Below are 15,460 nucleotides of genomic sequence, written 5' to 3' on the forward strand. Positions count from 1 at the left end.
TGCTAATAGGAGGTGACTGATCATAACAGATACAGCTTTTGAGCCCTGAAATGAGCTGTCTGAGTTGAGTTTGTGGGATCTCCTGCATAATGCTGCAAAATTGGATTTTCTCACCAAGAGCTTTTGCTCTCATTTACATATCTGAAAGTCCTGACCTTAAGAATTCTGAAGCTGTTTGGTGGGAATCTGTGGTTCCTGTGTGATGGCAGTTGAAATTCTGACACTGGAGCAGAAAGTACGTGGCAGTGCTCTGATGTAAAGACATTTTTATTAAGCCGGAATTACTCATTCCATCAGTTCAAACCTGATGAGTTTCCAGACTTAAATAGCTTATTGAGTGTGGTTTGTCAAATAAGAGGATTACATGCTGGGCTTTAGTTAACAGGATCTTTAGAAATATGAAGCACAAATATTGAAAAAGCTTCAATAAATATGTAGCTGTCTGCTGCATTGCCCCAGCGTCATCAATTCCAAAGGTGTTTCTGCTGCAAATTTGTGCTTGTGATTTATTGATTGGCTCCTCGGGAACAGTCGGATGCTGAGATGGCTGTGGTTTGCCTGGTCCTGGGGTCACTGCTGGCCTGTGTCCTCCTGTGCCCACCAAAAGCACTGCAACCTGCTGGCGTCACTGGGTGCCATTGGGACACGGCTGAGAGGCACTGTGTAAACAGCAGAGAGACGTGGAGCTGTCATCGCCTTGTTTCTGCTTCACTGAGGTCTTGCTCATACCTGCAAAGGTTCAGCTGCTGCAGACGGGAGCTACGGGAAGAGTTGTACAAAAGATGCGTACCATGCCTGCTGCTTTTGTTTTAAAGCTGGGCTTTACTCAAAGCGAGCTCAAAATTTCAGCCTGAATTATGTCATTATGTTATTTTGAGAAGTCCTGCAACAGAAAAACAGCTTCTGGCTTGCAAGGTGCCTGCGAGGTTTTCCATGAAGACATGGTGAGCCCCTCTGTAACCAGCAGTGTTGCATGGAGTGCTCAACCTGAGCGTGGGCTGGGAGTTTTGGTCTGCCAATGAGTAAGTTTGAGAAAAACACACTGAGAGAAATTGGATTTATTTTGTACAAGGTGGAATACCTTTGCACAGTGAACAAATATATTACAAATCTGTCTTGCCTTAAAAAAGTATTGCCATTTTGATGCCTATTTCCTAAGCTAATGCTAATAATATACAGAAGGTACTTCCTTTGTTGTTTTTTTCTTTTTTTTTTTTTCCTGTTAAGCTCTATGCACATCGTTGCATTTGGATTGAAAATCCAGCTTTGAAAAAAAAAACAAAAACAAAATTCTGAGCCTTATCTCTGCTCTCTCATCTCAATGTTGACAGCAACACACAGGCCCTGGTCAGGCTGGCAGCTGAGACTGCTTGTGCTAGATGGCAAGATAGGTCTCTAACCAGAGGATTCCTCATCAAACTGCATTTCTCTTGGTATTTTTGAGGTAAGTCTTTCCACTCATGTATGCAAAATATACCCCTCCTGGCCCTACAAAATAAGTGCCTAATTACATCTCATATAAGGCTTTCCTGGAAAATAAAACTACTATTGCTCATCAGTCATTGCCCCCATGCACACATGCAGCATTCATGTAAATACTTTGGAGTTATCCTGAAACATGAAAATCTGCTCTTCTGCAAGCCTGGGGGGGGATCTCTGGGCTCAGCTCAGCTGTCTGGATCTCTTAAATTGCACATAGGGGTTCAGAGCTGGCCCTGCCATCCTGGCTGCTGCCGGGGTGCTGTGGGGTTCGGTGCTGCCCTACCCGAGGTGCTCCGATGCCTCTGTCACACGGAGCTGGCTCTGAGCTGCTGGCTCTGAGCTGCTGTCTCCATGGCAGCAGGGTCCTCATACCAGTCCCCTAGGTCAGCAGCTTTCACTGGTGGTCAGATGTAGAGCAAACAGCTTGGTGTTGGCTTGGTTCTCTTCTGCTTCCATCAGACTGGTGAATGTGCAACAGAATTTTTTTAATCTTTAAAAGGCAACTTGCTACTTCCACGTTTGCCTAGTAAAATTACATACTTAGAATCAATACTACTTCATGCTCAAAATCTACAAGGAACTGCTTAACTGCAAGTATTCTACTTTCTAGGTCAATAAAGATTACAAAAAAAAAAATCATGGTGGCTTAGTCCAAAGCTTTACCATAGGTCAACCCCTTGATAACTGTTTTACAAACAGCTGCTGAAAAAAAGAAACCCATTTTCGGCTCAATGTAATGGCATGTCAGGTAAAATCATCAACAGATAAAGTTGCACTACATGGTAATGCACGTCAAATTAAAGGGTGTCATGTAGGACGTGCTGCCAGGTGCATCGTGGTGACGTGGTTTGCCAGTGATGAAGCCAATGCATCCTACTGTTAAGAAACTGAACCAGGGCTGGTCTGTGCAAACCTGCAGTGTCCCAGGATGCAGGTGAAGGTGCGTCTGTTTGCACCACCCAAAAAAGCTGTGCATTTATCTAATGAAAAAGAAGGTGTACAAGGAAAATTAAAGCATAGCTGTACCGAAATATTTCGTGCTTGTTCCAAGTGCAGTAAGCTGGGTATGAGACTCATTGCTTAAACTTCAGTCGTTGACAAAGATCACTGGGCATTGGCCAAAGTGTTACATTTTAAAAATGCGTTGGTATTCCTGTACTCCAGGACCCTGGTACTGAATGAAAGGTGAACAGAGCATTAATTACCAAGCATGATCTGCACAGGATGCCCATGGCGATGGCAGTAAATGAGGTTTCCAGACAGTGAAACAAGCAGCTTTCCTATTCTCATTCAGAAAAATGTCCATTTCTATGACAGAGATATAAACTGTATTCCAGCGTTCCTAACATTACAAGGTTTTCTGATGCAATTGGTAGAGATGTATGCATGTCTCTAGGTCCTCCTACTCAGTGTGTTGTGTTTTATTTTACAGCAAAGCCAGGGTTAGAATACACATGGCAGAGAGCTTTTGCCTGGAGCAAGTGGACACCTTCCAGGGGCGATGCACTCCAGCGACATCTGGAGAAGGTTCTCATTAGTTCCTGTGATCCATATAAAAAAAAGTCTTTTTAAATAACATCATGCAGCAGCAGCTGGCCCAAGCTGATGTTTAGCTACGTTAGGTCCTTGCAGCCTAAAGTCACGTCAGCATCCTGCAGTGCAGAAAAGGATTGTCTTCTCTTTGCTTTCTCAGAGTTTGTGTTTGCAGCACAGTGAAGTCCATCCCTTTAAGACTGCTTGTCCCAAGATGGCCCGTGCGTTGGGCTGTGCCTTACAGGGAGGAGGTCGTAGTGACTAGGAATGTGACTGTTCCTAGGCAGGTCATATGGACTTTGGAGGTAACTGGCACTCCGGGCACGGACATCTTGGACCACGCTGATGGTGGGCTCTGGGAAAGCAAGGGAAAGCGGTTGCAGTACCCAGCAGCACTGAGGTAAACCCCAACTGTTAACAGATGAGAGGCGGCACTTCCCACTTACCAACTTCGTAGATGTTTTTGTTGGCTGTCGATGAAGTGGGCATTTCTGAGTATGGGGAGTCCCTGTGACCAGGCGATTTCATTTCCACGTAGCTGCTCTCGGAGTGTTTGCATGTTAAGATGGGGGGATCTTTAATGGTGGCATATGGGTTTTCACTGCTGTTCAGAGAACAAGTGCTGGAGCTGCACACAGATTCCTTCATATAATCTGCAAAACAAGATGGGGGTGGGACTGTTAACTTCCTTGGGTGGGCTGCAGCTCAACCTCTGGAGGAGGGATAGGGCGGGCAGAAGGGGGCATGGGGAAGGAAGATCCTCGAAGCATCCAGCACAGACACCCAATGCTTGTGCTCTGGGTGCGTCCAAACCATTGCATCCACAATTCCCTTAGCAGGAAAGAAAAACCTGCTCGAAACCAAAGGTTTTGCTGTGAAAGGTCCTAGTTGTCATTTACTGCAGTAGTTAATTTTTGGTGGCAATCTTTTCCTCCCTCTCCCATTCCTAAGGAGTTCTGCTGTAACCTGCAGCCCATGCATGCAGCTGTGGGTCGGATCCATCAGCATCTGTGTCCCAGGGGCTTTGAGTACGTCAAATGCCATCTGTTTGAAAGCAAGACATTTCCAGCAGGCGTAGAACTGCATCAGCGCAGCGTATGCACTGTGTCCCCTGAGAGCTCTGTTCCTGGGGCTTCCCAGCACTAGGAGAACCTGGTTTGTTTGTGTTCTCTTCTGCCATTAAGACTGGAAGGAGGCAGCTCCTGCTAGTGGGGAACACTTGGGTTTCCACAGGGGGATAAGCCTCCGTCTGAACCTCGCTTTTGCTTTTTTTTCCCCCACTGCTGTAGTAATCTACTGGTTCTCTCCCTGGGCTGGAAGAAGGAGATGGGGATGGAGGAGCAGGGAGAGCAAGGCTGGTGCACAGTGGCACCACTGGTGTCCCCCTGTTGGTGACCCTGGCTGGGTGTGCCAGCCTGCTGCAAGGTACAGTGCCAGTCTTGCTTCACATAATAAAAAGAAACAGAACAGAGAATAAATAGGTCTTAACATTGACATTTAAGAACGTGCCATTGCTGCTGTGTGCATCCTGCTGGGCAGTGCCATTAATTTAGAATTAGAGCGATGCAATGAAAGATGAGGCATTTTCTTGTGCTGGGTTACAGTACAAAGGCAGATCCTGGTATATATGAAATACTCCCGGTGAAATAGCGGGACTTGCAAAATAGCTGCAATCCCAGTTGCCCCCGCTGTCTAGTATGGGAGACAAAAAGAGAAATTCAGGTTAAATAGACAGACAACAAGATATCGCTTCTCCTATAAAAACCTCATCTCTGTGCTTCTCCTCCCCATCCTGTTAACTCGCCAGTTTGCATCACCAGTGTGACCTGGAGCTGTGTCTGTATGTGTCCCTCAGTCCCTGTGGGGGCTGGTGCTGAGCAGGTTCCCTTAAGCCAGGGCTCAGGTCATGCCCTGCAGTGAGCCTCTGCATTTCTCTCCTCTGACTTCAGCAATACAAACCAATCTCTGGGCTCCTCAGCTCTCAGGGTCAGGGAAGCAGCCCAGTTGGACTCATATGTGAGGGCTGGCAGAGGCCCCGACACCAGTGCAATGTTTATGGAGTAATTAAAATTTAGAAGCTTGTTGTCTGACGTCAGCCTGGATGAGATCTAACAATGCCTTCACAGTAAAGCAAGCCTGGTGCATCCCAGCAACCCGCAGCCGCTGGCACAAGGCTTGGCCAGCAACGTGATCCCAGTAAAGGCAGTTTGGTGAAAGCCTGACCTCTCCTTTTAGCAATGAAGCAACCCTGCAAGACCAAAGGCTTTTGTGCATGAATGATCTCAGGATTGCTAGCTTTTGATACATATATGACTTAAATCAAGATGCCATGCAGTCTAGGACCCACTAGTGTTCAAAAGTGGGGAGACAGCAAAGACTAACAAATTCTATAATGAAATGAAAATCTTTAGGCTAAAAATACCTATACTGTACACTATACGTTCTGGTCCCCACGAGCTCCCCGAGGCATTGGTGCAGGCACCGCCAGGACTCAGCCTGGATATGTGATCTGGTTCCATCCAGCTAGCTACTTTTATCTTCCTGAGCCAGTACTGACACCACTGCTACATCCCACGCAGATGGGACCAGCAAAACAGCACGTGGGCTTGCTGCAATCACTTGGGCAGTCCTGAAATCTGCCTTTTCCCATAGGCAGCGCTGCCACGAACCGATGCCCACTGACGTAAGTGGGAGTTTTGTGTCTGTCCAGGGATTAGGCCCTTTGCTCAGATATGGTATAATTTACAGAGCACCAGAGCACATTGGGTAACACGCTGTACACCAGGGAGCCATTAGCCCACAGGACATTATGCACAAGATCGCAAGGAATTTAACTCTGAAGGATATGGCAGCCTCTGACTTACTTTGTTATTGAGGTAATTTGGGGATAATTAAAAAGTCTGGCATCACTTGTCAGATTTCATTTCACAAATTAATTTAACTCATCTCAAACGTACTGAGCCATCCCTAGTCCAGCCGCCCTGGGGCTGTGTGTGGGCGCTAGGCGCTGGGCTCTGCTGTGCCCACACCATCCCCAGCTCAGCACCCTGCCTGCTGCGGGAGAAAGGGTTCCTGTGGCTTTGAGGTCCCATCTTTGGGTTGCCTGCATACCCATCACACACCTTTCAAGATCTTATTCTTGTTATTCAGCATCTACATGTCCCTCCCATAGACCGGTTTACTCTGTTCTGCTCTGAATATCCTCTGGCATGCTAATGACAAGCCTCATACCTACTTTCATGTTCAAAGTGCTAAGGACATATGATGTACACAGGTAAAACATGCTCTCCTACTATTCAATCACGTTTATGGCTGTTTCCATTTCCCTGGCTAACCTCACTGCTGCCAGGACAGCAACGCAGAGAGAGCTCCGCTCTGCTTCAGGCGAGCATGACACAGTTGTGTTCCCATACAACAAGCAAACAACCCGCTCTAAGTGATGCCCCAAGTCTCTGCATGCATCAATGATCCAAACTGCTGGGGTTTCACTGGGAATCGCACAAAGGGAACTTACTTCCTTAAAATGCCAGTGCCTGAGGTCACATTATCCCACCAGTGCATCAGCATGCACGATAAAATAAATAAATAAATGATTGAAAAGGAGTCGGCTGTAAAGAACAGCTGGAAATGGCAGCACTGGGCACCACACACAGGGAAGAAACTGTTCTCAAAATGCAGCGACAGCTCAGCTGCTGTCACACCACAGCACCAGGCATGGGGTGGCACGGTGGCTCCCAGCCCTTCGCTACCCCGAGGGGTCCCTGCATCCCGCCATGCCTGCCCTGCTGCCCTAGGAGCCCACCAGCCTTTCTGATGTGGCTTCTGGTCCTGAGTTCTGAATTCATTAAGGAGACAGACATGGAAAGAAAACTGCTCAGATCCTGGATAATAAACACAGTATGTCACAGTAGAAACTGCATTTCACAGCTCTCTCCTGCTGTACTTTCCTCTGTCACATGGATACATCCTCTGCATCATTATGCCCTAGGTGGGATGTCTGACTGTTCAAAGCAGCTTTCTAACCTTCTAAATACAGTAATTTAGTTTAAACTAATCTTGAAATTAATAGCTTCATGTAAAGAGAACAACTAACTATGCAATAAAAATTTTCCTTTTTTCAGAAGCAGTGAAATGAATGGACTGAGCTGGATATACACATATAACCCTCTTAATATTTTAAATTCAGCTTTGTCAAGGACCTGCCCATGGAGCACTGGTTGCCTTCAGTGTATTGTAAAGCCCCGTTCTACCAAATATTACATCGCCTTATTTTATAGAGAGCAGCCACAAGGCGCTCAGTGCTCCCAGGCCTGGCTGTCAGCATCCATCACTGCCCTTACCAGCTTTGTATTCAGCAGCATTGCTGTCAGTGCAGATACAGGCTTCGCCCTGTGGCAGCTCAGCCCCTTGGAGCAGTGAGCTGGGCCTGGCTGAGCCCAACTGACAGCACTGGAATCAGGCAGCCAGGCCGGGACCCAACCTGAGGCGCAGGGCAGGAGCGGAGGTGCTTGCAGCCCATGCTGTGCCAAGAGTTGTAGTTCATGCACAGCCGAATATTTTGAATGTGCAAGTCTGAAGGACAACCAAAATCTAAAGTCACTGGGCCTTTCTACATGACTCACACACGATCCCTTTTTAGAACAGCCCTAGAGTCAGAGCCCATTAATCGCTTCGTGCCAGTGCGACTGGTTAATGCACTGAGTGAGGTCTTTTCTCAGGCTCTGCTATAAATCTCTGCAAAGGCCGTATAGCAGGGTCAGCTGTTTCTCTAGGCAGCTGTGAGCCTTATGGAGCTGCAACCTAGCAGACCAACACACCAGTCCATCAGCAGCAACCGCCACCAGGAAGCTAGGATGGCTGCTTGGTCCTACAAGAGCTTCCCCTCCACTGGCACATCCTGTTCCCACAGCAAACCCGCCTTGTTTCCTAAGATGCTTTGCCAGGGCAGGAGTCCCCATCCTGGGAAAGACTCACATCCATGACTCAGATCCCAGACAGCCACATGGGCGCACGCTGTGGGTAATTGCTCTGTCCCTCTCTGCCTCTGCAGAGCCGTTCACCCGGGCGCCCAGGTCTCCTATCTCACCTCTTCTACGACACCCTTCTCAAACTCTTTGCCAGGGTGGCTGCAGGCACTGGATACCATACCTTTGAAGCTTTTTTCCATTATGTATGTGTTCTGACGTCTATCCATCCCACAAGCACCTGCATAAAAATGATATATAATGGAAAAGAAATAAATATTTATGTAAATTGGATTGCTTTGACTACTGAGCAGCATATAGTCTTTCTTCTAAATTGTACATCAAGGCCCTCGTCTAGGGAGGCTCTTAAGCACATCCTCGGCAGTAAGCACGCACTCAGCTTCAGTGGGGATTCTGTGCATGCCTAAAATTATGCATATGCTTAAGAGCTTCTCTGGAGACAGGGTACTGCTCATTACCAAGAACTGCTATCCATCAGGAGAACAGGAAAAAAACCCATATATTCATTACTGAAACACTAGGTTAGATGGATAAAGGGAGCCTAAGAGAAAGTCTTTCAAACCTGAGCCTGCAAGTCATGTTGCATTACTCTCTAATTTTTGGCTTACTTTTACTTGTACAATACATTATTTAATTCACAATCTAAGACTAAGCTGTGTACCATCTTTCTAAATTATTCTATATGACTCTGTTATAAGTTTGCAAGGTTTAGCATCAGCTGTGACAACAGTTCCTAAGTGACAAGAGCAGCCTGAAAGTGCAGAATTGAGTGGAGAGCTGAAAGCAAGGACTTCTGCCTTACGTGATTCCACAAGAACTTGTTCGTGCTTGCAGAGGTAGAAAGGGGTGGGAGCCTTCTCTGTTTTTGCTAATGACATTTATCCTGAACATCCATCAGTTCAAAAGGAAAAGCTAACATAAGCCCTTTAATTCTTTTTAACTAGAGTCCAGTATTCCTCTCTGATTAGCAAAATCAACACAAATTTGGTTGCCTTTGTGGCTGACAGAATCCCAGTCAAGCAGTGCAGTTATGCTGGTAAAAGCGTGTCCCAGACGTCTCCCAGCTGGCTGTCCTTGGGGGATTAATGGGAAGATACCCATGGTTAGAGCAAGGACCGTGCAGGCTGTGACTTGTCCACTCCATGTATGAGAACCACCTGATCCGAGCATCCTTGTCAGATCTTTACAGATACGTTTCCTTTGTGATCATCAAGATGCTGATGGATGGAGCCTCGGGGCAGCGAGGAAGCAGCAGTACGGTGAGGACCTGAAGGCTCAGAGAGGAAGAACTCCACCGTTAGCACATATTTCACCAACTCTGATCCACTCTGAGTCGTGCTGGAAATGGCAGGCACTGGCTGGACTTCTGCAGCAGCAGAGGTCACTGTGCTGCACACACAGATGTGAGACCCCATGAGAAGGAGGGCTGCTGCAGCAACACCGGGCTGATCTGACGCAGCTGGCTTCTGGTTCAGAGCAGGGGAACAGCAGTACTTGTCTGCAGCAAGCAGCACAACAGCACACTGCCACACTTCTGCTCAGCTCTCATTTGCTCCAGTGCAGCAGTAGAAAATAAGCACACACTTGCTGGGAAAGGTGCACGCAGAATTGGTGCTGCACTGCGTTGGCTGCAGGACCCCGCCAGCCCTTCTTGGCTTCTTCCCTTTACATCTGCCTGTAATCATTGCTTGTGCTTCTTGTAACCCATCTCTGTGTATTCACTGCATTCTCCCAGTGAACGATGGATATGTTATTTTGTAAACTGCAAAAGTAAGGAACGTGGAAAAGACCTAAATAAATGAGGAATCTGGAACGTAGGAAGGTTTAGGATTAAGTCTGAAGCTAAACTGTGTGCTGGGCTGAAATCAGAGTCCTGTCTGAAAACATTCTTCCACACCTCACAGCTTAGAGAAAACACAGAGTCAGCTCTGAATCACACTGTGGCTTTGGTCCTTGGAATACATACAGCTTGAGTCACTTCAGATGTGCAGCAAATCGCACATTCAGTGTCTGCACTGAGGGCTACTGTTAAAAACCACCACAAAAACCATTTTTCTCTGCAGCCCACTGCATCCAACACATGAGCTGATGAGCATAACAACCTTTCCTAAGCCCAGTAGATGTTTTAAGATTTTTGACTTGCCTAGAATAGGAGCTGGAAGCCTCAATTGCTTAATGCAGACTGGACTCTGGCAAGAGGAGATTTAACCGTGGGGCAAATAATTCCAGTTCTGCAACAAGAGACAGCAAAGAGAAAATGCAGACAAGCCATTCCTTGAAACTAGTAGGACTGGACTGCATTAAACAGCAGGAACACAAAGCAGAGGTGACAGAGCTGCCTCTCCTTGGCACCACTGAGTCTCCCAGCACTGAGCTCTAAGCACACAGCCACGAGAGCTGCAGGCACACAGCGAGTTAGGTCAGAAATGTGCTCATCACAAGACTCTGGCTCCACTTAACCGACAAAATTATCTCACTGAAAAAGCCTGACAAGCTGATATTTGAAGCTCATTAGCAAATGTGCCAGCAGTAAAAATACAGACTTTGGTCTGCTCCTCACATCTCCTGGCTGTAAAGGATGCAAGCCTGGTGAATGAAGCTCTGCAGAACTGAGACAGAACTTCTGCAGACTGATAAGGTCCACTGATAGGGATGCAGAGGGGATATATCTGTGCATACATATATATAGCATATATGCATAGGCTTGCATAGGCATACATAAGGCTCCTGTTTTCCTGCACAATTTCTGCCTGTTGTGCTCCGTTGCTATCACAGGGAACACAGGATGACTTAGACAGGAGCAGCACTGGATCCTCAGTTGTTCCTTTGGCCCCAAGCCCACTCACTATCTCTCTTTTTCTCTGCAATTAAAATCTCAGGGAACGACCCCTGGCTCAGCAAAGGCCAATGATGCAAACTGAACAATCAGAGGGTGTTTTCCAAAGCTGTAAAACTGCAGCCTATGAGAGGGAAGAGAGCAGAGAGGGGTTAATTAAAGCACCCCTGTCTCCTTTATCTGTGTGATCGCCCTTACACGGGCAAATGAACAGCACACAGCATTTCCAGAGAGCACTCCTTTGGTCCTCTTACACACAGATATAGAAGCATTACTTGGAAATGAGGCATTACAGTGCACAGCATGCAAAAAAGAGCACAACAGCACCTCTCAGCTGGTCGGTAGCTGCCTGCTGCTGCTGCACCAAATGGGATCCTGGCTTCTCCTGAACAAGGTAGTGATTTCTCCTTGGGAGCAGCAATTCCTCCGGCTCTCCCTGAGCTGCAAGATCAAAGGGAAGCCCAAGCCTGGATCCAGTGTGGTACTGAGAAGCAAAGTTTTCCCCATCAGCGCAGTTCCTGCATCCTTACGTGTAGCATAAGCACAGCCACGTCCTTTGGAAAGTGGTCGTACAAGGGTGCCCAAAATACAGGTGGTGTCATTCTGGGCAGGTTGGGGCTGCACCCAGCCCTGAGCAGTGTTTGATCAGAAATGCATTTCAGAGGTAAAAAAAAGCCAAAAAAAACAAAAAAACAAACCACCTATTTTACCCAAATTTAGCAATGCACAATGCCTGCTATTCCAAATGGAATCTGGAGCATCTGTGCAGTACAAGCTGATGGTGGGATGAGTTTTTGGTACAACTGCACAAGATGTGGCTTAAAGCTGCCAAGATCTCCTATTTGACTTCATTAGGCTTCACTTAGATTTGGAATTATAAACATAGAATATAAGTTTTTCCACTTTCATCTGAAAATTGCACACAAATGGAATCTGCCATTTCTACTGCACAGAAGCAACAGCACAAGATGAAAATGCATTATTTTACAGTTTCGTGCAAAAATGGTTTTGCTCTAAAGAAGAACTCAATGCTATGAAACGTAGCATAAGCAAACAAATTCTGGCACTGAAAGGGAAAAAAATTCTCATTTTTATCAGTTAATGGAAAACAGACATTTTTGTGAAGAAAAAAAATGGAAGAAAGTATATCAAAATAACATATCTGGGTTGCAAAATGGTATGGAAAAAGTTGTGACTGTTGTTTGCTGTAGATCACTTCACTATTTATCACTTCTATGTTGTTCTTAGTGCAAGAGCATTTAGCATCACATCAGCTATTGAGAAAGCACAGGGATGGAGGACAAATGCAGCGCCCCCAGTGCAGGATACAGCTAGATAAAGATAAATAAAGCCAGTGAGAAAAGCAGGAAGGTGGCAAAAGAAAAACCGACTGGAGGAACATGTGGAAGTCCTCACCACCCCCAGCTCTCCATGCTACAAACAGATAAGCACAGCAGCAGTTCTGCAGACTATTAGAAAGAAGAAAACAGAAACGAATGATAGCAATGGAAAAGGTTTTGCACTGAAGCTCGACAGCTTTGTGATTTTCCTGATGCAGGGAAAAGCTGCTTTTTGGGCAGGGCACGGTGCGTGGCCACGGCGCCCCAACACGATGTGATGAACTGATGTGAGTGCCTCTGCCTCGTGAGCTGAGATAGCTGGCCTTAAAAACCCCATGATACCATTTAATCCTGTGTTTTCCCCTCACACTGTGCATTCCCAGTAAGATATTAGCAATCAGTAAAGGAGAGGGCAAGTGCTTTTTGCACAAGACAAACTAAAATTTCAAGGGCTCAGACAGGAAAACAAACAGCATCCAAAGCACTAATTTTACCTAGTTTGGGGGTAAGAGCTGCTGAAATCCCTGTTTGAAAGGGACGGTAGGGAAAGCAAACTCAGGGCAATTGAACTTCACTCCTTAAAAACACATTTATAGAGCAGACAGACAGCAATTCAACCTGGGAAGGGAGATGAGAGCGAATATCGACTCTGCTTTCCCAATCCATGGTTTGTGGTAAAGAAAACAATGTTCAAATCTCAATTTTTCAGTACTGGCAATTCTGGTATTGAAATAAAGACAACACCAGTATTTTTCATTATTGTCAACGTCCTCACAAACGGCTGATTGGGTTTGGTGTTGCTCTGAAGCCAACCACAATGATTAAATTGTTTAAAAATTACTGACCTAGTTCATTCAGATAGCTGTAGGGTCTCCAGTCTGCAGTTTCTCTGTCAAGGATTTTGTTACTCAGCTGTTCAAAAAGTATGATAATGAGTTAATGCTGAAATCAACACACAGTTCCCACCCAAGACTTCAGTGCACTGATGTCACAAATCTAAAAGGGAGATGGACGTTGCCCTGGCCTCACCATTTCAGATCCTTATCTGTATGAAGTCTGATAGTTGCTCACTAGCATTAGGGAAAATCACAAAGGAAAGTCACTTCACCAGGCAATGAACACAGCATGCTGGAAAACACGGGGCTTCCTCGGGGAGCCACAAATCACACAGGTACCCGTGCACATGGAGCGACACGTGGGCAGCCCCAGAACAACAGATGGAGATGGATGCACCAAACCACCAACACAGCATGCAGACAGGCACTGGGACTGTAATACATCTGTGTACTCAGTTACAAGAGAAACAACAGCTAGCAGATTCCTCTCAATTCAAGGAAAATAACGGTGGCACAATGTGTGCCCAGCTGGTAGGATGGGCACAGCGAGGCGGCGCTGGCTGCAGGAGCTGCTGCAGGGCTCGGGATGTTTCAGCACAGCCTCGATTTTCCTGTAGGAAAATCCTCACTTGAGGTCATGCTTAAACACAACGCTGAGGGCACACGGTGCCTGCCTGAGGGATGGGGATTCTGCACAGCCATTAAGGCAGTCAGTGCTCCTGTGGGATCTCTGCAAGAGTACAGCGCTTCGGGTCAGCAAATCCCAGCAATGAGGGGCTGCGGAAGCTGCTGCGTTCCACCTTGAAATCTTTCCCTTGAAAGCCACCTCTGTGAAACTACAGCTCAGGAAGTGTCAATTCAAGGGCAGATCCCAGCCCTCTTCTGAAGAGCTGAAGTCACAAAGCCCTCATTGCTCTCCACAGCATTTCATTTTTCCTGATCTCTCATTAATTTCTGCTTAGCTTTCATACTGGGCTTTAAGACCAAGGACAAAAAAAATACTGCTGATGTTTTGACATCTACTGCGAGACGAAATCCCAGCTGGCACCCAGCACCCACTGCCCCCAGAGCAAGCATCACCCACCTGCGCAGCCCTGTTTGCAACCACCCCAGTGCAGGGCAATGTGCTGCAATGCACGAGGAGAAACGGCTGCTGTCAGCCCTGGGATTCAGGCAGTGATGTGCTCAGGACCTCCCAGTGAGTTCCTCTATCAATGCTGAGGGGCACGAGGACCAGCAGGCCCTGCTCAGCCCGACATCCATCTGTGAGGTTCTGCTGAGGATGAGCCTGCAAAGCCCTGCAGCCTCTTTTATCACCAGGGAAAGCATCTGCAAATGCTGCGCTCCACGAGGAGCGCCACATTTAGGACAGCAACACTTTTATGTGTGTATATATATATATATATATATATATACATATATATATATATATATATATATATATATTACAAGCTGCATACTGACATTTTGAAGCTTTTATCCCATCTCAGAAACCGGATTTCATCAGCAGAAAGATTCGTAGCAATCAGAGGCGAAAGCCTGACCTCGCTGACTGAATTCCGGATGCAGAAAGCAGCCTGGTGCGTGTTCACACCACGTGTAATGCACAGCGAGTTGTGCAGGCATGGCAGAAACCACTGTACAGACACAGGAGACAGCACGGACAGATGGTGTGAATACACACACACACACACACACACACACACACACACAGTGTTGGGTCTCTCTACAAGCAAGTGCACAGTGTGCTGGGAGCTACTCAGCTGAAACTTTTGCAAAACTCAGTTATATCATTTGGAAAGCACGTAGCTGTTATTTGGGTAGCACATAGCTGTGCTCCAGGTGGGCTGCCCTGCAGCCAGGACAAAGGTTCAGGACACACAATGGGGTGAATACTCCAACCACACACACATGTATTCACACACACAAAGATGGATTCCTACCAGCCCATGGGGTCTGAACAGTGCACAGCTCAGTGCCACCCAAAGGCTCTGGCCGGCAGAGATACAGCTACTGAGCCCCTGGGTGCTGCGTGGGACTGGAGGCACACAGTCACAGCAGGACCCTCTAAGCCCACACTCAAACCCCACTACAGTAACCTGCAGCACTGCCGGTGCAATCACTGCCTGCGAGCAGCAGCAGCCCAACCTTGCTCCTGGTGCTCCCCAGCAAGGACAAAGGAACACAGACAGGAAGGCACAGACAGCAGCAGAGCACAGGGCAGGGAGCAGCACTGCCAGCCCTGTGTTTGTGTGGTGTGAAGCCCTCAGCCACAGAGCCCACGGCTGCTCCTCTTTGTTTTGTAACTTGCAGCAATCACATGAATGCCAACTTTCATTCCAGCTGCACCATTTAGATCACATTTATTAAAGTCTTCAAGTTTCTATTAAAAGCCTTGTTTGCACAGGGTTTATAAATCAGCTCGCAAACCCAGAATTTGGCATGAAG

General features: G+C 46.9%; 1 protein-coding gene across 6 annotated transcripts in view; it reads right to left on the bottom strand.

Moving 5' to 3' along the window:
• Positions 1–324: 324 nt before the first annotated feature.
• Positions 325–15,460, bottom strand: part of MEGF11 (multiple EGF like domains 11) — a 254,379-nt gene continuing 239,243 nt past the window's right edge. For 2 of the 6 annotated variants that reach the window (XM_042875567.1, XM_042875568.1), the window contains exons 22-24: positions 8,164–8,220; positions 3,462–3,668; positions 325–3,370 (exon numbers count right to left, since the gene is read on the bottom strand). In XM_042875567.1, coding sequence (XP_042731501.1) covers positions 3,210–3,370; positions 3,462–3,668; positions 8,164–8,220 — 425 coding nt within the window. In that variant the 3' untranslated portion in view covers positions 325–3,209. The other 4 variants (XM_042875573.1, XM_042875569.1, XM_042875570.1 and 1 more) reach the window with 4 other exon arrangements.

The sequence above is a fragment of the Lagopus leucura genome, unplaced genomic scaffold (genome assembly GCF_019238085.1).
Source record: "Lagopus leucura isolate 7727_CA_CO unplaced genomic scaffold, USGS_WTPT01 Super-Scaffold_100015, whole genome shotgun sequence".
NCBI lineage: Eukaryota > Metazoa > Chordata > Aves > Galliformes > Phasianidae > Lagopus > Lagopus leucura.